Raw genomic sequence first — 24712 nt, 5'->3', positions numbered from 1 at the left:
CCTCGCACCTGTGTTGAGGTTACATTCTATGCCCCTTATACTAAGAAATCGCTTTTTTTTATTTTGCTCTTTGCTTAACATCACACCGGCACAGATAGGTCTTATGGCGACGATGGGATAGGGAAGGCCTAGGAGTGGGGGGAAGGAAGCGGCCGTGGCCTTAATTAAGGTACAGCCCCATCATTTGCCTGGTGTGAAAATGGGAAACCACGGAAAACCATCTGCAGGGCTCCCGACAGTGGGATTCGAACCCACTACCTCTCGGATGCAACCTCACAGCTGCGCGACTCTAACCGCACGATCAACTCGCCCGGTTATTAAGAAATCAATCAAATACTCTACTGAAATGTTAGTGGGACGTAAAACCAATAACATTTACAGACTCTAGTACACTCAATCTTGAGTATCCGCATTGTTAAATAGTACCATCAATTTCACAATTGAAAACTTGTGGGCCTGTAGGGTAATGATTATCGCGGTAGTCTTGAAATTGAAAACTGAAAGCCATGAGTTTCGAATCCGGTCAGCTTTTTTTAACTGTAAGAAAATAGGTCATAACTTTCTTTACGTCCCACTAACTACTTTTACGGTTTTCGGAGACGCCGAGGTGGCGGAATATAGTCGCGCAGAATTTTTTTTACATGCCAGTAAATCTACCTACACGAGGCTGACGTATTTGAGCACCTTCAAATACTACCGGACTGAGCCAGGATCGAAACTGCCAAATTCGGATCAGAAGGCCGGCGCCTCAACCGTCTGATCCACTCAGCTCGGCGTAAGAAAATTATTTCAGTGAAATGAAATGAAATGGCGTATGGCTTTTAGTGCCGGGAGTGTCCGAGGACAAGTTCGGCTCGCCAGGTGCAGATCTTTCGATTTGACTCCCGTAGGTGACCTGCGCGTCGTGATGAGGATGAAATGATGATGAAGACAACACATACACCCAGCCCCCCGTGCCAGCGAAATTAACCTATGATAGTTAAAATTCCCGACCCTGCCGGGAATCGAACCCGAGACCCCTGTGACCAAATTTCGTGTCAGAGCCGGGAATCGAACCCGGGCCTCTGGGGATGGCAGCTAATCACACTAACCAATACACCACAGAGGCGGACGATTACTATTTCTCCAAATATATACTGGTACATTGTACTTCAATGACTCGATCAAAATCACACTTTTTAACACAATGTAAACACAGCTATGAACCAACCACATGTCTCAAACGTTCGCCCACGGAGGCGCCATTTTCCTCCCAAATGATAGTAGTATTAAGGTCCGATATATTGTAGTCGGTCTTGTATTAGCTCTTAACGGGTACCATAGCAAATACTTTAATACACCAATACCGGACAGCTCTATCCTCTATCTCAACAGCCTTGAGTGGAGTACGAACAAGCGACGGTGGTGACATCTAGCGTGTTGGTGTGAACTGCATACTTGTCTATGCTACAGTTGAGAGGAATGCATCTACACTCATTGGAAATATTTTTGTTAAAATAATTGAACTATCATAATAATCAAGGATGAAATTTTAAAATATGAAATGCCTCCTTCATAAACCTCCAAATGAGAAATATGTTAGCCGTGCCTTTCGCTACGTCTTAAAAATTAAAAGCAGAATTTGTTTGAGGATCCACCCAGCCTCTGGGAGGAATATTTAACAACTACTCTCGCCTCCTAGCTTTCTCCCGATTACCTGGCGCAGCACTTTGTATGGACTTAGCCTAGTTTTGCGGCTGGATGCCTTTCCTAACCTCAATCATATGTGGAGGGATATATATTCACTATTGCGTATTTCTGTGGTTGTTTCTCGTGTGATGTGTTGTATATATTTGAAGATGCGTGTGAATACGAACACAAATCCATAGCCCCCGATCTACAGGAATTAAAAGACGCAATTAAAATCTCCGACTCAGTCGGGAATCATACCAGGACCCTCTGAACCGAAGGCCGTACGCTAACCATTCCGTGGTGGTGATTATTGTTTTAAGAGGAAGTACAACTGGCCAACCATCCTATATTAACACTTTAATCAAAAGGGAAATGGAAGAGATCCAACACTCCGAAGAATGAAGGTATCATCAAAATAAAGAGAAGGGCCACGAAGCGCTAACCATTCAGCCAAAGCGCCAGAGGGGGCAGATAACTTAACAACATCCATGATTTATTAATATTTCGGGAAAGAGAAGGTGTAATTAAGGAACAGGAGTTTTGGTCCATTATTTTGCCTTCTTCTTCTTCTCCTCCTTATTTTTCCTCTTCTTCTTCTTCTTCTTCTTCTGCTGCTGCTGCTGCTGCTGCTTCTTCGTCCCCTTCGGTATGGCCGATCTTCCCGAACTCTACAGGGAAACTCACCTCACGCTACTATCTCGCTTTTGCTGTACTTTGAATTTTCTGTTTTACCTCTGAAGACAGAAATACATAATCTATATAATTATATAATACACTAGCAGATGTACCCGTGCTTCGCTATGGAATTCTATACTGCATACAGAATTCTAGGCTATAATTGTAGTGTACATGTTGTGAGCAAGACTGTATTAAATTGCACAGCTCCTAACGTTACCCTACATACGCGACGGGGAAATTACCAAATGAATGAAGAATGGGATAGGGAATTTTCATTGTAATGGTAGGCCTGTATGCCTACTATCAGTCACAATCAGGTTGGGGAATTTCATTATAATGGCAGACACTCACTCTTCATCTGCCTGTTTACATCCTCAGAAAGACTGTCTTAGTAGTTTTCCCAACTGAAATGAATATAGGTCATTCCACTGTCCGTAGAAATGGCGCAAGTAAAAGCAATGCGTTCATATAAAATACTCAATCAAATGGAAAACCATTAATTTCCTCACTTTTTACGAACAATATGCCTACAGCACGATATTATGTGCTGACAGAGGTAGTTACCCTACATGTGGTTACAGTGTTGCCAGATTGCCACTCTTCAACGTCCTTTTTCTGCCGGATATACACGCAGGACGAAAGTTTGTGAGAGACTTTTTTATTGCTGGCATGTGAGGAGTCGCACTGCGACTCCCGAGTGTGCGAATTTCGCTTCACCCTGTATATTGCCGTACTGCAACATTTCACAAAATCGGTCATTCCTGCTGCGTTCCTGGTTGTAGACTGAATTATACCGTTGCGGATACTTCAACTTTTAAATTCCTTAAAGATGGAGCTTTACGGGAGAAATGGATAAGGAGTATTCATAGGGGAAAATTTGTAAATCAAAGACCAAACTGTTGTATGTGTGAAACATTTCGAACCCAAATTTGCGGTTAGGGAAGATCTCTTTATTTATTTATTTCTTTTTTTCTTTCTTTCTTTCTTTCTTTATTTCTTTCTTTCTTTCTTTCTTTCTTTCTTTCTTTCTTTGGGCCAATGACCTCGATGTTAGGCCCCTTTAAACAACGAGCATCATCAAGCTTTCTTTCTTTCTTTCTTTCTTAATCTGCTTACTCTCCAGGATTCGTTTTTCCCTCGGACTCAGCGAGGGATCCCACCTCTACCGCCTCAAGGCAGTGTCCTGGAGCGTGAGACATTGGGTCGGGGGATACAACTGGGGAGGATGGCCAGTACCTCGTCCAGGCGGCCTCACCTGCTATGCTGAACAGGGGCCTTGGTGGAGATGGAAAGATTGGAAGGGATAGATAGGGAAGAGGGAAGGAAGCGGCCGTGGCCTTAAGTTACTTACCATCCGGGAATTTGCTGGAGGAGAAGTGGGAAACCACGGAAAACAACTTCCAGGATGACTGAGGTGGGAATCGAACCCACCTCTACTCAGTTGACCTTCCAAGGCTGAGTGGACCCCGTTCTAGCCCTCGTACCACTTTTCAAATTTTGTGGCAGAGTCGAGAATCGAACCCGGGCCTCCGGGGGTGGCAGCTAATCACACTAACCGCTACACCACAGAGGCGGACGGGAAGATCTCTTTCCAACCGAAAATGGTGAGCCTAATCGTGTGCCTCGTAAAATTCCTAAATTAACTCCTGATGCAGTTCTTACACGTAGAGCTAACCACTCAATCCCATAAAGTGCCGAGATTACGGATAGTGGAAGCCTTTACCTTTCACCCCTCCAAGGGCCTGCATGACCTGTATAAAGATGACTTTCCTTTTGCTTTGCAATTCCTATAGTTTTCCCAAATCAACCTCCTTATCATACAATTAGACTCCACAAAGGTAGGAGAAATCCAGAAGAACGATTGAAACAAGTGATCTGGAGGGAGGAGAAGAATTTCGCTAAGTGGTGTGAGTAGGACTTTTGAATATTTCAGCAAAATTCTTTGCAGCAAACAGGTAGTTCCGTTCACAGTAATTATGAGTGAAAATAGTGTTATATTTATTAAGATAGGTGATGGTTGTAAATTTTGTTTTGAGGATCCACCCAGCCTCCGGGAGGAATATTTAACAACTACTCTCGCCTCTTCTTTCTAGCTTTCTCCCGATTACCTGGCGCAGCACTTTGTATGGACTGTGTGTTCCAAAGTACCGAATTCCTTAGATTTAAAAGTTTTTATAACAATCTGTGTGTGTCTACTGAGGAGTTTAAGTGGATACTGCAGAGTGAAAAAACCAGTGACCTGAAGAGTAATAGGTGGAGTAAATTGGACAGTTTGGTGAGTCATCTTTCAGATTACAGTGAGGAACATATTTCCACATCTGATAGAATTTTTGTCCTAGTAAATTGATTAAAGAAGGCCTTGATGCTTGACAGTGATATGGATACTGTAAGATATAGGAAAATTAAATTTCCTCTAGAACAATTGGAATTGTCTGTAGTAACTCATGTACAGTATTCGTCAGAGCTGTTTATATAGGCTGTCACAATTTCTTACTCATATCCAGGAGCCTATCAATCAATTCGTAAAACTAATCATATGACTCTACCTCATCATTTATATCTTCGTCAATTATTGGGTAGAATAGGTCCAAAAGGCTGTGGTATTGGACCTTCTCAAAAATATTTCTTAATGGAGAAGTCTGAACTTTTGAAGGATGAGGATAAAGGTTTTACAGTCATGATGGATGAAATTAATGTTAATGACAAGCTGACATATAAAACAGGAAAGATAATAGGGATTGCTGGAAATGAGTCAGAGTCAGAGGCAGCCACCACTATGCAGGTTTTTATGTCTTCATCCTTACATTCGAAGTACAAGGATTTCATAGGTCTCTTCACAGTAAAAAGCATGAATCTGAGACACTACTGAAACTAACAGTAGATGTTCTCAAAGTCATGAATGAGCTTCACTTTGATATAGTGTGCTTAGTCTCTGATATCGAACCAATAGGAAAATGTTTGAGCTATTAAGCGACGGGATCTTAAAAACGTGTGTCTCTAATCCAACTGATTCTTCTAAGTCTCTATTTCTTCTCTTTGACAACGTGCAGTTATTGAAGTGCATTCGGAAAAATTGGTTAAACAAATCCAGTGAAGCATTTGTTAACCAAGATGGTAAACAGACATTCAGTGTCACTGGGACCATGTTGAACATTCCTGAAAGTAAGACGACATGCCAGTTCACAACCATTCAGGCTAATTTTTCAGACTTGAGAGACCTATTTCATTCTGAAAAGAGGATGTTATAAAAGCTAGCTCTAAATTTGACCAAGAAGGCTTTGTATCCCACGGCTATCAAGAGGCCTAACGTTGCTCTACCTATGGGTATTTTTTATTCTAAAAATATTTTGGCTTTTTAGATGCTACGACAACTCAATTTTTAAAGTTAATCTCTAAATGGCGGAATATTGTTAATGTTCAGCGTGTTATGAAAGGAACATGCCCCTTAAGTAAGGATGCAAACCCATTTTATGAGACCAATGACTCCAAACTCCTGTTTTTGCAATCTTTGAGATATAGATATCTGGCACATGCCGCAGACCGAAGGTAAAATCACTATTGACACATACATTCCTAGCAATTGTTGATATATGTAAATACGATTTTGATAAGTACAATTATGACTATATACTCACATCCAAGTAACAGACAGATAGTTCGGAGGGAACCTTTGCAGCTTATAGGAGACTGAGTGGCTGCACGTGCAAATTTTGCTAAAAATGAAGTAATGATCACCAAGTTTGTTCTATTTGCTTTTGTAAAAAGCTTGTTTATCAAAGTTTTTACTTTCTCTACAGCTTCGTTTTGAGGAATGTCAATTCGAAGTAAAGTGAGCAGGTGGAAGGAGGCTGCCAAAATAGAATACCACTCTTTGACTTTCCTAATCCCCCTGAAAACTTTCTCGTGAGTCAGGAAGGCCTCGAACGAAAGAAGGCTGCTTTCATTGTTTGTATATAAAATTGAGTTTGTCAATTTATTGGGATGGTAATTTATTGTAATAATCTTTCTTTCTTTCTTTCTTTCTTTCTTTCTTTCTTTCTTTCTTTCTTTCTTTCTTTCTTTCTTTCTTTCTTTCTTTCTTTCTTAATCCCTTTGCCCTCGAGGGTTGCTTTTTCACTCGGACTCAGCGAAGTATCCCACCTCTACCGCCTCAAGGAGCAAGAGCAGTGTTCTGCAGCATGAGACTTTGGGTCAGGAGATACAACTAGAAAGGAGGACCTGGACCTCGCCAGGCGGCCATACCTGCTATGCTGAATAGGGGATTATGGAAGATGGGAAGTTCGGAAGGAACAGTCAAGGAAGTGGAAAAAAACGGCCGTGGCATTAAGGTGGGTACCATCCCGGGAAACCGCAGGAAACCACTTCGAGAATGGCTGAGGTTGGAATCGAGCTCCGCCTCTACTCATGTGACCTCTCGAGGATGAGTCGACACCGTTCCAGATCTCGTAACACTTTCCAAATTTCGTGATAGAGTCGGGAATCCAACGCGGGCTTCCGAGGGCGGCAGCTAATCACACTAACCACTACACCATAGAGGCGAACAATAATTTTAATAATTTTGTAAATTCATGTAATACAGTGACCTCTCATATCCTTTAACATTTAGGCACAGTTTTCTTGATAATTTGCATAACATACTCAATTATTATTAGTAAGCTTATATACTGTTTTACCGAGCTCGATAGCTGTAGTCACTTAAGTGCGGCCAGTATTCGGGAGATAGTGGGTTCGAATCCCACTGTCGGCAGCCCTGAAGACGTTTTTCTATAGTTTTCCATTTTCACACCGGGCAAATTCTGGGTCTGTACCTTAATTAAGGCCACGGCCGCTTCCTTCCCATTCCTAGATCTTTCCTGTCCAATCGTCGCCATAAAACCTCTCTGTATCGGTGCGACGCAAAGCAACTTGTAATATACATACACAATTTATATCATTCTGCTATAATAATGAACTCACATCCTCATCCAGAGGGTATTTTTTTTTGCTATTTTGCTTTACGTCGCACCGACACAGATATGTCTTATGGCGACGATGGGATAGGAAAGGCCTAGGAATTGGAAGGAAGCGGTCGTGGCCTTAATTAAGGTACACACCGAGCTCGATAGCTGCAGTCGTTTAAGTGCGGCCAGTATCCAGTATTCGGGAGATAGTAGGTTCGAACCCCACTGTCGGCAGCCCTGAAAATGGTTTTCCGTGGTTTCCCATTTTCACACCAGGCAAATGCTGGGCCTGTACCTTAATTAAGGCCACGGCCGCTTCCTTCCCACTCCTAGCCGTTCCCTGTCCCATCGTCGCCATAAGACCTATCTGTTTCGGTGCGACGTAAAGCAACTAGCAAAAAAAACGGAGGTGAGTAGTATATATAATTTCAATTACACATCAGCCTTCCTGCCATTCTTAAATTTCTGGCAGTATCGGGAATCGAATCCGGGGCCCTTAGAACGGAATCTATTACCACTAATCTTTAAGCTACGGAGGCGGACACACTGTTGTAATGTATCGCAGTTTTCTAATATTTGCGTGTTTTCCTTTTACGAGGAATGTAGCCTAAAATGCTGGCTGTAATATTTATTGTAATAATGTTGTTTAAGGCCACCAACCGGGCTATCAGCTGAGGTAATTTCCTATCAGTAGTTTGTGGCCAGATTCCATACCCCTTTACACTTTTATTTTGGTTCCTCACGCCTGCCTATATGTTATTATTTAATTTTAAGCGTCCACGCTTTTCTGATCATCATATTGCCTTGTTCAGGCTCAGGTACCCTTAATTAGGTCTACTAACTCAAAAAATATTACGATGGTTTTGTCATATATTCTGCTTTTAATTCCATTGCAACTGCTCACGATATATGAAACCCAACCATTTATAGGTGGCACAATAGACATCATTATATCACAATTCGCAGGTTAATTACATATCATCTGAGGAAAATAAAACTAATTTTAACAGCTTACGTGTTCGTAAGTACGTTTTTTTTTTAACTCGAAACTCGCCTATATCCAACTTGAAACTGCTATAGGGATCGCCCACATTGAGTCCCAAAAATGGCGGCTCTATGAGTAACATTCGTGTCCTGACCTGCTTATTACAGATCTTGCGCGATGGCGAGACCAAGGTCAGTTTGGGAGATCAAGACACGAATGTTACTTATTGAGCCGCCATATTGAGTCTTTAAGTGAGCGTAACCAAAGGAAGGTGTATTCGAATTTAGAGGATTTAGGTATCAATCAATACTGATCTGCATTTAGGGAAGTCGCCCAGGTGGCAGATTCCATATCTGTTGTTTTCCTAGCCTTTTCCTAAATGATTTCGAAGAAATTGGAAATTTATTGAACGTCTCCCTCGGTAAGTTATTCCAATTCCTAACTCCCCTTCCCCTTGCCCCAGTTTGTCCTCTTGAATTCCAACTTTATCTTCATATAGTGATTTCCTACTTTTATAAACGCCACTCAAACTTATTCGTCTACTAATGTCATTCCATGCCATCTTTCCGCTGACAGCTCGGAACATACCACTTAGTCGAGCAGCTCGTTTTCTTTCTCCCAATTCTTCCCAGCCCAAAATTTGCAACATATTTCTAACGTTACTATTTTGTCGGAAATCACCCAGAACAAATCGGGCTGATTTTCTTTTGATTTTTTCAAGTTCTTGAATCAGGTAATCCTGGTGAGGGTCCCATACACTGGAACCATACTCTAGTTGGGGTCTTACCAGAGACTTGTATGCCCTATCCTTTACATCCTTACTACAACCCTAAACACCCTCATAACCATGTGAATAGAACTGTACCCTTTATTTACAATCCCATTTATGTGATTACCCCAATGAAGATCTTTCCTTGTATTAACACCTAGATACTTACAACGATCCCCAAAAGGAACTTTCACCCCATCGACGCAGTAATTAAACCTCAGAGGACTTTTCCTATTTGTGAAACTCACAATCTGACTTTTAACCCCGTTTATCAACATACAATTGCCTGCTATCCATCTCACAACATTATTGAGGTCACGTTGCAGTTGCTCACAATCTTGTACCTTATTTATTACTCTATACAGAATAACATCATCCGCAAAAATCCTTACCTCTGATACCTGTGGTACCAAACATTGAAATAAAAACAAACGAAAAACTATTTTTCATGTAGAATTTAACTGGGCATCTATTGCCCACGTAACCCGTAAATGATATGAGCACATTCACAGCTATTTGAATAGGAAGATAAATAGAATCAAAATTTAATTTATTGAGAAACAATCAGCAGAAGTGCTCATGTACACTCTTTTACTTCTATACAACTTGGTCTTACTGCGTTTCTTATTAATATCATCTGTCAAAATACGTAACCTTATTGACAGGTACATAGAAATCTATACGGCCCCCCTGTTATATTATGAATACATGAAATATTGAACTTCAACTACCTACTTAAAGATAGTTGTAGTAAATTACCTTAGGCATTTCCTTTTATTTAAAAAAAGTAGTTACCGGCACTGCGTTTCCAAAAGTTTACTTCAGCATCCAGCATGTCGACAAACATTGAATGCTTCTTGAGCCGAGTGCATTAAATTATGTTTGCTAATTGTTGCCATCCATTCATGTGGTGAATTCTTTGGGTTCTTGGGCAAAAATACTCTTCACATATACAACAACAGTGATGTTTTTAGCTACTCTTACTAGTTTATGGATAACCCACGCAGCTAAATAGTAAAAAGTGATTGTGGTGACTATCGTTTCAAGAGAAAGTACAACTGTACAACCATCCGCTGTTAACTCTGGAGGAAAAAATGAAGGAATATGACACTTCGAAAAATGAAGGCATCGGCCAAAGAAAGACAAAGCCTATGAAGTTTGTGAAAATGAAAGTCCCCTAGGCTTCAACTGCATGAATACCGTCGGGATCGGAAAAGAACAAGAATTGACCAAGGGAGGTCAGATAGTATAGAAAAAGTGAGGAGCCAGGCGAGTAATTGGAAGCAATGCCACGACTCAGCTAAGGGCCTCGTGGTCGCAACCCACGCTTCCAAGTTAAAGAGTCCTGGCCCCCTTTTAATCAACTCTTATAACAGGCAGGGGATACCGTGGGAGTATTCTACCACCACCACCACCACCACAAAATGGCACAAAGCCCACATCTGTATTATGTTTTCAACATCATTTGAAAACTGGTGATTATAATTTGTAATTATGTAAATATTGGGCTACACTTATCATTCGAATCACATGTTTCATTTTTATAGGAGTGGTATAACACTGGCGGTAGATAACTACGAACATGTTTGTATATGCTTTCATAATTCTTTACCCCTTATGGGTGGGCGTTTTATACTAAAACCCACGCTATCCCCTACTTGTAAGAGGCGACTAAAAGGGGCCCAGGGTCTCTTAACTTGGCTTTTGCCACGGAAAAAATTCAAGGTAGTACTCATCAACATCATCATCATAAAAAGAAGAAGAAAACGAGAAGAAAATCGAGCAAGTGACTGTGCGGTTAGGGTCACGTAGCTCCCAACTTGCATTTGGGAGATAGTGGGTTCGAACCCCATTGTTGGCAGCCCTCGAGATGTTTTTCATGGTTTCCCCATTTTTCACACCAGTCAAATGCTGTTGTTGTTCCTTACTCAAGGTAACGGTCGCTTTCTTCCTATTCCAAGACCTATCTGTGTCGGTGCGACGTAAAGCAGATTGTAAAGAAGATGAAGACTACTCAGGCATTATGTAAATATTGGGCTACATTTATCATTCGAATCACATGTTTTACTATTATAGGAGTGGTATAACACTGATGATAGATAACTACGAACCTGTTTGTATAGGCTTTCATAATCTTTACCTCCCTGTGGGTGGGGATTGTATACTAATACCTTCGCTGTCCCCTACTTGTAAGAGGCTACTAAAACAGGCCCAGGATCTCTTAACTTGGAAGTGTAGCTTGGAGACTATGGGGCCCCTTAGCCGAGTCCTGGCTTTTTTTTCACTTCGTCTACTTGCGCCAGGTTCCCTACTATATTTTTTTTCTAAATGACCTCCCTTGCGTAGTTAACACGAAAAGGAAAACACGAATAATATTATTATACTATTGCTTCTGGTTGCTTTTTAAAAAAAATATTGGTTTGGAAGCTTTCCTAGAACAGTTTAACGACTTGGGTGTATTAGGAACACTGTTGGGATGGAATTCCACTTGAGGGTTTCTGTCCATCTAACTTCTATTAAAACTACGATTTATCAAAATGTTATCAGAAGAAAATACATAACGCAACCCACAAATACAAAAATAGTTCATATAAAAATATGATTCTTTAGGAGTAATTTCATTATATTAACTAACTAACCTCGAACAAGACGGAATTATAAGTGGGTTGCCATTTATCACGCCTGCATTTTGTACCGTATCAACCGAGGTCACCATTGCTTATCACTGGAAAGCGAAACAGTCCAATCCCACCAGTTAAATTATTCTGACAATTTGGTGTATTGCAGTACCCCGTTTTCCTTAAAAATGCAAATATATTTCACATCATCACATCAGGATCGCTCACATCATATCGATGCTTAAAACTCAATATGGCAGCCACCGCAAAGGATTGTGGGAGCGTGACCAGACCAGACCTTCATATACAGACCTTGGGGAACACGGCTTAATAGGGAGAACTCTAATGTCGGTAGTCGGAAGTATTTTGAGGAGCCCGATCATTAATATCTCGTAGGTAATGTACCAGGTCAGCTATGGTGAATATTACCAAAATTTGTAAACACAGTGTACCAGGAAGGCATAGGCCCTGGCACATACGAGTTATAAATTTTATTCATGAGCGTACAGTTAAGTTTTGAAGCACGAACAGCTGTGTGAGAGAATGTTCTCGTTCTCACTGCGCTGCATGAGGGACACCGCAAGTCGAGCAAGGTCAAATGACGTCACCAATGCCTGTAGCTTTCCTCCCTTCAGAATTCTCTCGAAATCATTTTTGAACGTTTTAACGCCTGGATCAATTAACATGAGACCAACGCTAAATTGTAGCCAACTTTGTGGAAGTGAAACCCTGAAAATTTGAGATCAATCCGTCCAGTGGTTTCCGAGATATAACAAGTTAAAGTTTGGAAAGGATTATCACAACCTTTCATCACCTGATTCCGAGCGCTGCTCGCAGACAGGTATAAATAGGTCAGTGAACCAGTGGCGGCGCGTGACTTTTACAGTAAGGGAAGCACATATCGTCGCTCCGGAAGAACAATGACATAACTGTCAAAACTGCCATTGTACAGGAGACGCGAAAAACCAATGTATCTTTCGTTAAGATTCAATTACGCCCAAAATTAATTTTGTAGGAAATTGTAACATATACAAGCACACTACAGGATACAGAAATGTTCTCAAAATAATTACTTTATTTTCGCCCAAAATGACCCCTTTTCTGCAAATGCGTCATTGTTCTTCTGAAACTGATCAATATGTAACGAAGTTTTTCAGTAGGATCCGGTAGAAAAAACCCTACATCTTGGTACCATTCTGCTAACGAAATAGGATGAATGAAATACAAACTATAAACACTGAAAGTAATAAAAGAACAAAACTGTCAAGTGTAATGAGCTTCTCAACCAATGAAGTTTCGACCAGGAATCACGCTTACATCATTGTTCCAACGGACACGAAGGATCACTCGTGAAGTTAAAGACATAACTGAGATATACGGCGATATAGCTCTGAAGTGCGGTCACAAACAGCTCAGATTTCTACAACGACGCAATTACCCTCTAGCGGCCTACAGCATAACTACAGTTCGAACGATATTCACACGTGCGCGCTACGTATTTCTGAACCCAGACGACCACGAAACTCCATTTGATCAAATTGTGCAGTTGCGTCATTGTTCTTCCGGAGCGACGATATCATAAGCTAATTAGATATATACAGTAAAATCAATACAATAACTCACATAGTCTTGTGCTATTTGATTGTTAATTCCATTCGTCTCTCCTTCTTGACGAATATTTTATGACAAGGCTGTAGAATTCTTCTTCATTCTTTGATGACTTCAATTTTAGTAACGTCTTCTCAATCGACAGTAGAGTCAAGTTCGAGAGTCTCTGTTGTCTCTGTGTGTTTCTGCAGTAGGTGCGGGTTCTCCGAAGTGCCGAAAATGAAGGTTCGGCACTAGCACTGAACACTGGGATAGTTGAAATCAACGCACATTACTTAACCAGTTCAGAAATGGCAGAAGATGACAATCCACTACTTTTTAAATAAAACACAAGTTTTAGAACTCCCATTGTAAGATCCTCATCGGAGATATAAGCTACGCTGAGCTCGCTTCTGAGACGGGTGAAGTCAAAATGCTGACCGTAACTTTGTTTCTAAGAACAGAATGCTGTTTCACAAAAACTTTTCTTCGTGTTCTTTTGATCAACTAACTGTAACAATGTTAATTTCTCGAGTGCTTGGAACCGAAATTCTAGTTGGGTACGGTATGTATATAGTCATATATGCGACGGTAGTGTAAATTTATGTCGCAGGTTTCATTTTGATGTAGCCTCTTCTTTGGCAGCTCGTAGTTCTCTTGACATTTGTTCCTTACTCTTTCGAATTCATTTCTTTTTCCTTGAATGATACTTTTTGTTTCCTCTACTTTGGCAATACAGAAATTAACATCCAGTGCTTTCGTTTGAAGGATTTCAAAGAGAGAATCTGTTAAGCAAAATATCTCGCTGTAAACTAATAAAATAAAATTGAACTGGAATTCCGAGAGAACGCTGCTAAAACTTCGAACTTCGTGATACGTTTGACTATCCCATTGCTCTGGATTATCAAGGATATTCTCCAACAACTGAACTAATTCTTCTCTTTGTTCACGAACTGTTTCAACAAGTCTTCCGTTGTAATTCCATCGTGTTGGACACACTTTAGGAAATCGTCTCTTGACTTCTTTATCCAATGCAGTTCTCTTCGTCGAATTAAAGACGAAGGAGGCCAAGCTACTCAGAGTCATAAAGAATATTTTACATTCCTTTATATTAGTTGTCTGTGCAAGGAAAAGGTTCAGTCTGTAAACAAAACAATGTATGAATATAGCGTCGGGGTATTTGTCTTTCACTCTTTTCTGTAAACCACTGAGACCTCATGACATCTCTGCGGCTCAATACTGAGCGACTAGTTTAGAGCCACTGTTGAACTCGTCCATTATGTGGAGCACGTGATCTGCAAGAGCAGGAGCACTGCGATCGGCGCTTACGTCGGTAAATCAAAGAAACCACTCCTGTACTTCTCCATCAGCAGAAGTGTACCTAACAACAGTTGAAAGTTGGGAATGGCCAGAAATACCAGTAGTTCCATCAGTAATAATCGCCACAAATGGTGACTGTGATATTTCATTCTTTATTTCGGTTAATAACACACTGGCTACTCCGTCAATTAAGTCATTTTGTACTTGATGTGAAAGACCTATGAACACCGTTGTTTTCTGCAAATGATTTGCCAGTGTGTCGTCGTACTTGCTAAGCAGTGTTATGAGTTCTATGTAATTTCCACGATTTAAGGAACTTTTATCTTCTGCATGCGCTCTGAAAGGAAGTTCTTGTCTTGCATGATATATTACAACGTCAGTCAGTCGTTGGATCACTTTTCTATTCTGTTTTACCAACTCGTTATGTTGTATTGCCTCCAGTTTACGCTGCTGATCGAGTTGCAAATCTATTCTGGTCGTTCCGAAAGCTGTTAACAGAATTTCAGCTCGGATAGATGTTTGTGATTGCTGATGACGCTGAGATGTTTTAAGCAAGTTATTCATGTCATCGAAGCCTACACTGTTCCACACCCCCTTTTCATTTGAAAATAGAACGCAAAGCCAACAGTAGAGTTTTGATATTTTTGACAACCACATAACCAGCCTATTTTTTCCATACTGCTCTGTATTAAAGTGTCGAACGCAACGTTTCGTTTTAGTTTTTACACCCGGTAAATCAGGCACTAGTCTGCTACCGGAAATTATATTACTCTTCTCTTGAAAAGCCCTCGAACTCATGCCCTGGATTAAGAGAGATTCTAATACGCATCCACACACCCCTCCCCTCTCCTCACTCACGCCGACAGTTGTCATGCTTCAGAGTCTCAAGGCAGGGAATGAGCACAGGGAATGCATTCCCTTCTAAGGCGGCAGAATAGCAGTAGTTCCTTTATTTTATACGTGTGCACGTTAATTTGGTTTAATTTTCACAAACAACGGGAAGTAAATTAAGTGGTACAATTCACTGTACGATATTTCACTTCAGTTGAAAACACAAGCACAATTAAACCTTTTTCTCACAAGTCATATTACATATAAATACTCTCGAACGGAATGAGTCGTGAAATGCATTCCCTTCGGCGGAGATTCCCGAACCCAAGCGAATAATTACGAGGGGACCAGAGTGAAGCCATGGTCGAGTCAAGCAGGCCACTTGCCTAACAAACGGCTTTCATAGCACATCTTTGCATAGCTCTTGGAGACAGACGAATGTTTGCAACTCTCAACTGCCCATGCATCACTGTCACGTTAAACTAAAGTTAATTATACATTATACAAAATGACACAAAATTTAAAATAAATACTGGTTGCAATAAGATGCATAAATATATATATATATATTGTGTAATAATGTTTAAGGGAATGACTCATTCCCTTCATTCCATGGAATAACCGCCCCTGCAGTGAACCAAGGTTAGAGCCAGTGTGTAGTGTGTGTGTTCTGCAATTATGACAGAAGGACAGTATGCTCCGTCGCGATCCGCGAGGACATAGTGGTCACACCCGAACACTTTGAAATTGTGCGAAGACGTCGCGAGTCAAGTTTCTGCCGCGTCGCGACGAAGGAAATGTTCTACAAGTTTCTCCGACAAAATCGTCGTTATATAATACTTATAAGTGTGTTAACCGAGCGAAGTAATAACAGAAATTGTGAATTGAAATATCAAGTTTTTCATTTATCAGTATACGACATTGTGGACTTTGTTATTTTCACGTAATTCTGAACTGTATCACTGAACTGTAACAATATTCTAAAACATTGCGTGTGGTGAACTAAAATTCTAATTTGTGACCATTTTCATGATTCTGGGACGTATTTCTCCTACAATAGTACAATTGTGGACTGTGTGAGGCATTATTACACTAGACATTCACCAATAACAAGGCTAGAATTGACTATTTTTTGTGCATTTTCCCGATATTTCGATCGCTACTACGAGAAATTAAGTGGACATTAAGAACTGTTTATGACAATATTAAGTAGTACAGACTCGTGTGTTGTAAATCCAGTCATAAAATCGTCTTAGTCTATGAACAGTATTATTCTAGAGACTGTTGTTAATAACATTTTTTCAAGTGCTTATGAACTGTGATCATTATTCTACGGTCGAACCTCAGACATAATTAGTGTCTATTATGAACTGTGACAGTGTTAAATCCTAATTCCATAAACTGTGTGTATAAAAACTCTGTTTTCCGTGTTCAGAACGATTGTAAGTCCTTACTCCATTAACCTGACTTACAAATCATACGGTAGCATGGACTGTGATATTCAAAGTCATACATTCAACACTGTAAAACTAACGTGAGAATAGAACTGTGCATAGAAACTTGTGTCGGTGTATTATATCTATCCTAGTGATATTTGAGAGCTCTATAGTGCCAATCGAATTTTCCGTGTTCCGACATTACCTCAAAGAACAACGGAAATCTTGGTAAAGTGTTGTGAGATTCTGCTGCATCGAACGTCGTTTCCAATGTGGGATTAACGTGGTTTCTTCAATTACGGTACCTATCGAGCGACGTCGACGAGGGATATTAACGTGGTATCTTCACTGAACGGACTTGTCAAGTCGCCGATGCTGAGTTTGAGCCTTGGCTGCAGGCTTCGGAATGTTCCAGGCACCGAGCCACCGGACGGCACAACACCAACACTTGTAAGCAGACTCCAGGTGATCTTCTCATATTTTGAGTGAGTAATCCTACTGACTGACTTTTAACAAAGCACTCAGTTAATTATAGTGCTCCAACAAGTGCTTCGTGTGAATTTCAGCTTGCAATTCATCTATTCAAGAAAGGTTCATATCTTGCTTTTGAACTGTAAATTCCCTTTTAAAATCATATACTACTTGAAATAATTTCACATAGATGAACTATAGAATTTGCAAGTGCACTACTTTATTTTATTTTCAACTTAAATGAACTGTAGAAGTATACAGCAAGTGATCAAATATTTTTATTTGAACTATCAACTATTCATTAAAGTGTGTGTTAATTTTATGTTCAAAATATTATAAAGACTGTAGGTCTACACCATAAGTGATGGACTTAATGAAATTCAAGGTGCAAAGTGATATTTATGTATTCAAATCCTTATTAGATGAACTGTAGGGTGTATATGATCTCTAAAAGAGTGATATTTATTTTGGACGTTTTTAAGCAAGTAGACGTCTCAGAATCCCACAGCATCGATTTTTTATTTTCCATTTTTGAAAATATTGGCTGGAAATTTGAGTTTCAACGTTTCAACTGCAGGGTGAATTTTTATTAATATTTTTAATAAACACTATCAAAAGATTTTACCATCTATTATTCGCCCTGCGATACTATCCTTCTTTGTACCTGCTCCAATAAGAAACCGAACACTACCTGAGATCCTTCCCATGCCCTGGCCCCACAATCATTTCCTGGTACAACAGACATATACTATAAACTAGCTGTAGTACCCGGCGTTGCCCGGATAGTTTCTGAATATTTACCTTTAAGATTTGTATTACCAGTTAGTTATGTGTGATGTGAATTTTTATAGAATTCCTTTTTGACTTTCAGATTGATATGTTACGATCTATTATGTAGTTTTAGAATTATTTAGATGTGTTTGATTTCAAATTTTAGATTATTTAATTTTCGAGTAAAACTTCGTCCTTATGGAAGCTCGAATCGACCGGGAAATATTCGATCCTGGCAAAAATTAATAAGTGATAACTATATGTATTTTGCCATCGCACTATAGATACGATGTACAGGATTTCAACTGTCAATGAGACTGTACCCCTCTCGCCCCCACCCACCCCTAAGAAATAAAAAATCTGGATCGTCACCATTCATCTCAGTGACCCAGAAAACTGTAGATTCAACACTTCGATTATTTTTATATCTTACTCCCTCCTCACCCACGTCCCAAAGAGGGTTGAACATGAACTTCAAAAAATTCGGATTGTCACTATTCATTTCAGCGACCACGAAAACTATGGATTGGATAATATTCTAGATTATTTTATACCACCCCTTCGCCCCCTGCCCATAAGGGTGCTAGGGGTGTCTTACTCCCCACGCGGTTTGTCTTCTGATACTACTTGATAAGTGTACCAAGTTTGGTGAAATTGCTCCGGTGATTTAGGAGGAGATGTGTCATTTACACACCCACACACACAGCCACGCACACACATACATCCATTTTTGTATATAGTAAGAAGAAGATAAGATTTTTATATATAATTTTTCGATTATTTTTATATCTCATCCCCTTCGCCCCTCACTTGGACTTGCAAAATATCCGGAGTATTACTATTCATCTCAGCGACCCTGAAATATATTAATTCGAAACTGTTTTTAATTATTTCTATATCTCACCCTCCCTTCGCTTCCCACCTAAAAGGGGCTGAACTTGGACTTTTAAAAAATCTGGAGTATTACTTTTCAACTCAGCGACCCCGAAAAATACGAATTCGACACTATTCTCGATTATTTTTATAACTACCCTCCCCCGACCCCACTCCCTTAAGGGCGCTAGGGATGGCTTACCCCCATAGTGCTCGTCTTCCAATAGTAAGTAATAAGTGTACCAAGTTTGGTTGAAATTGCTCCAATGGTTTAGGAGGAAATGTGTCATTTACACACAAACACACATACATCCATGTTTATATGTAGTAAGATTTTTATACTTCACCCCCTTTCCATCCCCGCCCAAAGGAGTCCTATGAGTGCCTTACACAATAGTATATTTTTTCCAGATATTAAGTGTTAATGTACCCATTTTGGTTGGCAGCTATGCCCAAACGTACATATTATACATAATCTCACTGCTCTATAATCCTGGAGCTGACGTTGCCATGGTTAGGGCAGTTCATTTCTTTTATCCGATTCCTAGAGCAGGGGTAGTGTGGTGCCAATATCTCCGTAACGGTTGATTTTAGGGCCTTTTGCCCGTAGGGCTTACCGAGTTTTGTTCTTTGCGTCAAGAGGATTAAATTGAGCTTTGTCTCGTCCTTTATACGACAAATTCGATATTTTGCCTATATTACCCTATTATTTTTCTCCCCCCCCCCCCCCGTGCCATCCCACTTCGAATTGTTTCGAAAATAAAGAGCCCATGTTACTCACTGGCAATGTAGCTTTCTATAGGTGAAGAAATCTTTAAAATCGGTTCAGTAGTTTATGAGTCTATTCGTTACAAACAAATTTTTCCTCTTTATATAATATTAGTATAGATATAGTATGTCTGTAGGTCTGTATTGTAAATGGCTCAGTTTAGCAGAATTTTCTTTGGCCAGAACATTATCTTCTTTGGACTGGACCAAGCAATTTTTGTTTGGTATACTCAGTTGGCGGACCTGTGAATGTGCCAAAGAACATCTTTGCCTGGTCACAAAAAGCGCTCGCGCTGTGTTATTCAAAAGTTATATTTTTTTGGAAGTCTGTTGCACGAGTGGCGATATAAGAATATACCTCGTTTACATCCTTTCGCTTCATATGGTGTGTTGTGGAGGTTTATGTTGTTTTGTAACAAATATTTTTCCCGATATCACTCCGTTGACAGTTGTTATTTTTCCCTAACCTTACATTAATAAATTCGTCCTCTGCTCTAGGTCTTCTATTATATGGGATAACAAAAGAACTTTTCTGAATTTAATTTAAAATCGCCAAATGTTTTGGATCTAATTATTATTATATCAACAACAGTGGGCCTACCTGTATACTGAAGATTAGTGGCGAGTGTATCAACCATCGTACGGGGCACAATTTGAGCAACAGATCTAGTGCATAACAACTTCGGACAGTCCTTCAGGACGCTGCTGTTGCACATAGTACAGTGTATCTGATTGGAAACATTCAGAAATCTGTAGTTCCCGGCACGTACAGAATCCTGAGAATTAATTAATGAAAGTTCAATGACAGTTTAGAAAATAAAGTACTATTATATTGAAGTATGATAGAGAGCTTTGTAACTTATATGCCTGTATTATTATGCTTCTTAGAATGTACCAGATAACTTTGTGGGCTTAAGTATTATTATTATTATGCCGGATGATTGGTATAATTTGCCTTTTCCTTAGAGATATTAACTTTTTTAAACAATATATTGGGACCGGTGACATAGATGTAGGCCCCTTCAAACATCACTTAAACAATATAGGTTCTTTCCTCTGCAATGTCAGGGACCATTTAAGAAAGGGATTATACAAATTTGCAACCAAATAAAATATCATATTGGTCCAAACAAACATTTACTTTAATATGTTAAATGATATATAAATGAGTATTGTTTACTGGGCCCCAGGTCCTTACTTGATCTTCTCTGTATGTACAGGTAATGTCAATATCTTAGCCTTACACTTACATTTGGATTGTAAGACGCCCTCGGTCTTTCCTCAGTGACGTGTATAGACATTCTCTCGAGGGTTTTCTCCCAATATACTTTTCTGTACATGATTATGGTCATAAATTGCTATGGGCAGACACTGTTAAGCCCTAAATTTATTTTTTCAGGCAAAACCTCTTTCTTTCAGGATATCCCTGTTGACCCTTCAGTCACATCACCTAGTGAAGAGGGCACCAGCACAGAATGCAATGGAACAGAGAAGGTATAGGTTTACTTTCTGGTTATTTAAGAAAAGAATGTAAAATACTATAAGAAAATGGTAAGAAAATAAGATTTTGCCTTATATCACTTTATCAAACTTGTATTGTCTGAAACAATATTCTGTTGTAGGAATTGCCTTGCAATCCCACATCTTCACCGTTACAAGGAATGGAGCCAGAATGTAGTAATACTGAACAGGTACTAAATTTTTATTATTAGCAATTTCCATGGGGCCATTCCACAAGGTGTAATGTTTGCAGTGTGTATTTAAAGCAGTTTTCAGACACTTTTCATCAAAGCATACTCAGGCGCTCTTTAAACCACCTCTTACCGGGCGAGTTGCCTGTACGGTTAGAGACACGCAGCTGTGAGCTTGCATCCGGGAGATAGTGGGTTCAAATCCCACTGTCGGCAGCCCTGAAGATGGTTCTCCGTGGTTTCCTATTTTCACACCAGGCTAGTGCTGGGGCTGTACCTTAATCAAGGCCACAGCCGCTTCCTTCCAACTCCTAGGCCTTTCCTATCCCATCGTCGCCATAAGACCCATCTGTGTCAGTGCGACGTAAAACCACTAGCAAAAAAAAAAAAAAAAATTAAACCTCCTTTCAACTCCATTTTACAGTACTGTGACGTTTAGTTAACTTGCACACTTTTTACGAGTTATGGTCAGTGATTACTTTTTTAGCGAAGCAGACATGAATACAGTCTGTTGCTGTTCTGCTTGCCGGCCCTGTGGTGTAGGGTTAGTGTGCCTGTGTCTCGCCCGGAGGCCCCGGGTTCGATTTCCGGCCAGGTCGGGGATTTTTCTCTCGACCTGAGAGATGGTTTGAGGTCCACTCTGCCTACGTGATTAGAATGAGCAGTTATCTGACGGTGAGATGGCGGCCCCAGTCTCGAAAGCCCAGAATAACGGCCGAGAGGATGCGTCATGCTGACCACACAGCCCCTCGTAATCTGCAGGCCTTCAAGCTGAGCAGCGGTCACTGGGCAGACCTAAGCCCTTTCAAGGGCATTAAGTGCCGTAGGGTTTTGATTTTTGGGGCTGTTCTGCTGGATATTTTAGTGAATTTTTAAATAATTGGTTATTGTACAGGCAAAAGATTTATTTTGGCAATTTTTACAATCTAGGATTTAAATCTTACAAGAGAACATAATAGTCAAAGCATGCATAGTTTGAATCCCGGCTAATACCACAGGGGATTTTTAAAAATAAAAAGCCATATGCTTGTGGTTCGAATTCCATGTCAAAATAGATGTACGTCTATGCTCACGATATCAACAGTCGTATGAAACTACAAGTTTACTTTTTTAAATTTTACAAGGAAGTCGTGTCACTTCAAGACTGAGGAGGAGTCATCCTGTGTCTAGTTTGCATACAGTACATAAAATCAGCTGCTAATAGATAACCTTGTACACAGCAAAGCATCTTTCTCCTAATAGGAAAATGATCGATCAATAGGAGTTGGAGTTACATTTCACAAAGTGGTGGTGGTAGCGGCGGTCATCATTATCAAAGTTCACAAACTGATTAAAGCAGACTTTTAACTCGCACTATGACGGAGCTCGATAGCTGCAGTCGCTTAAGTGCGGCCAGTATTCGGGAGATAGTGGGTTCAAACCCCATTGTTGGCAGCCCTGAAGATGGTTTTCCATTTTCACACCAGGCAAATACTGGGGCTGTACGTTAATTAAGGCCACGGCTGCTTCCTTCCCAGTCCTAGCCCTTTCCTGTCCCATCGTCACCATAAGACCTATCTGTGTCGGTGCGACGTAAAGCCAATAGTAAAAGAAAAATAACTTGCACCATGAGGAGCAAATAAAGAATAAATCAGTACTCTGATCACTTAAGTTCATTTCATCTAAATCTGAAGAAAGAAAACACTTCAGTGAACACTTTTGTTATTTTTTCTTCATTCTCCCCAATTTATTGGGTTCGACATGTGATGTGGATTTGGCTCACTTTTATGGTTGGATGCCCTTCCTATAGCGCACTGTGTGTGGAGGCATGTATTCATTATTGCTTGTTTCTGTGGTGTTTGGTAGTGCAGTTGTAGTGTGATGTGTTGTTTGTTGAGGAAAAAAGTGTGTTAACACAAACTGCCAGTCCCCAAGCTAGAAGAAGTTACCATACGCAGTTAAAATCCTCAGTCTAGCCAGAATCAAACGGGGCCCTCTGAACTGAAAGCCATTATGCTGACCCTTTAGTGTGGGTAAACCATTCTGGACAATCAGACATGTAACCATGAGAACTCTCTTCATTTTCAACCTTATTAGACTTTTTTTTTTTTTTTTCCTGTAATGGGTTGACTTGGTGAACAGCACTGAAGATTTACCTTGTAATGTCCCATCAGTGAATTTTTCATAACAGCTGTTCTTTTCTTTGGACTTCAAGAAGTACTTGCTTCAGCCCTCCACTGCTTTTCGTAAGCAATTGCACGAGAAAGATCCTAGACAGCTGTTTCATCATTTCTCTCGCTGTGGGAGCTGTGGAATAACACCCACAGTATCTCCTGATGGTAGTAAGAGGTGACTAAAAGGGGCCCCAGGGGCTCTCAACTTTGGAGCATTGGTTGGGAACCATGGGACCCTTAGCTGATTCCTGGCATTGCTTCCAGTTACTTGTGGCAGGTCACTTTCATCTGTCCTATGCGACCTCCCTTGGTCAACTCTTGTTGTTTTTCAACCCAGATGGTATTGGGCATAGAGGCCTAGGGAGTCTTTCATTTTCACGTCTTTGGTAACCCTTTGGCCGATTTCTTAATTTTTCAAATTGTCTTACCCTTTCCATTTTTTCCCTCTAATTAGTGTTAACAGAGGATGGTTGCCCAGTTGTACTTCCTCTTAAAACAAAAGTCACCACTATCTCATCATTTCTTTCTCATGCTCTCTCCTTCCTGTTCTCTCTCTGCTCCTGTATGCTTGTCTCTTCTTTTTTAATTTCTTTATTCATCGGCATCTTCTTTAACACATTTGATGCTGGTCCTGGTCCTTGCGGCACAAAGGAGCTGAAATCATAGTTATGTAAAATCTTGAAGTTGAAATTCTGTAATTAACAAATATTGACTTCAGGGATAATTTCTTTACACCACCAAGGTCCTAAGAACGCTAATGATCATCAGCCGCATGGGCTCGCAGCACCAGCATTGACTGTGTTAAAGACAGGCTACAAGTTTATTTTTATTTTATTTTTCTGTTTTCCTCTGCGTTTTCCCATCAACTAAATCATCATTATCTTTCCTTTTGTCCATTTTTTCTAAAAGTAGTAGAATAAAATATTCCGAGAAAGTCATGTACCAGCATCAAACATTGTAAATGTCTTACTTTCCATTATTATATGGTACAATAAAATTACAAGACTAATAGTATCACAAACCCATAACGGATAGGGCATATTAATATATTCATAGAAATTATTAATATTGAATTGTATACATATAACATACAAGGTCGGATCAAAAAGTTCCTGAACTATATCTGTTGACAGAAATGTCCATATACCCA

General features: G+C 40.1%; 1 protein-coding gene across 2 annotated transcripts in view; it reads left to right on the top strand.

The window, feature by feature from the left end:
* The first annotated feature begins 19983 nt into the window (after nucleotides 1-19983).
* LOC136858005 (uncharacterized) overlaps nucleotides 19984-24712 on the top strand; it is a 40208-nt gene continuing 35479 nt past the window's right edge. The window contains exons 1-3 of one of the 2 annotated variants that reach the window (XR_011017589.1): nucleotides 19984-20103; nucleotides 21138-21212; nucleotides 21341-21409. Coding sequence is in view for 1 of the 2 variants with exons in the window: in XM_068225402.1 (XP_068081503.1) it covers nucleotides 20101-20103; nucleotides 21138-21212; nucleotides 21341-21409 (147 nt within the window). In the remaining variant the exon portion in view is untranslated. The remainder of the gene's footprint in view (nucleotides 20104-21137; nucleotides 21213-21340; nucleotides 21410-24712) is intronic. The other variant, XM_068225402.1, reaches the window with a different exon arrangement.

This window comes from Anabrus simplex, chromosome 1 (genome assembly GCF_040414725.1).
Source record: "Anabrus simplex isolate iqAnaSimp1 chromosome 1, ASM4041472v1, whole genome shotgun sequence".
Lineage (NCBI taxonomy): Eukaryota > Metazoa > Arthropoda > Insecta > Orthoptera > Tettigoniidae > Anabrus > Anabrus simplex.
The sequence above is the reverse complement of the archived record's forward strand: the minus strand, read 5'-3'. Positions and strand labels throughout refer to the sequence as shown.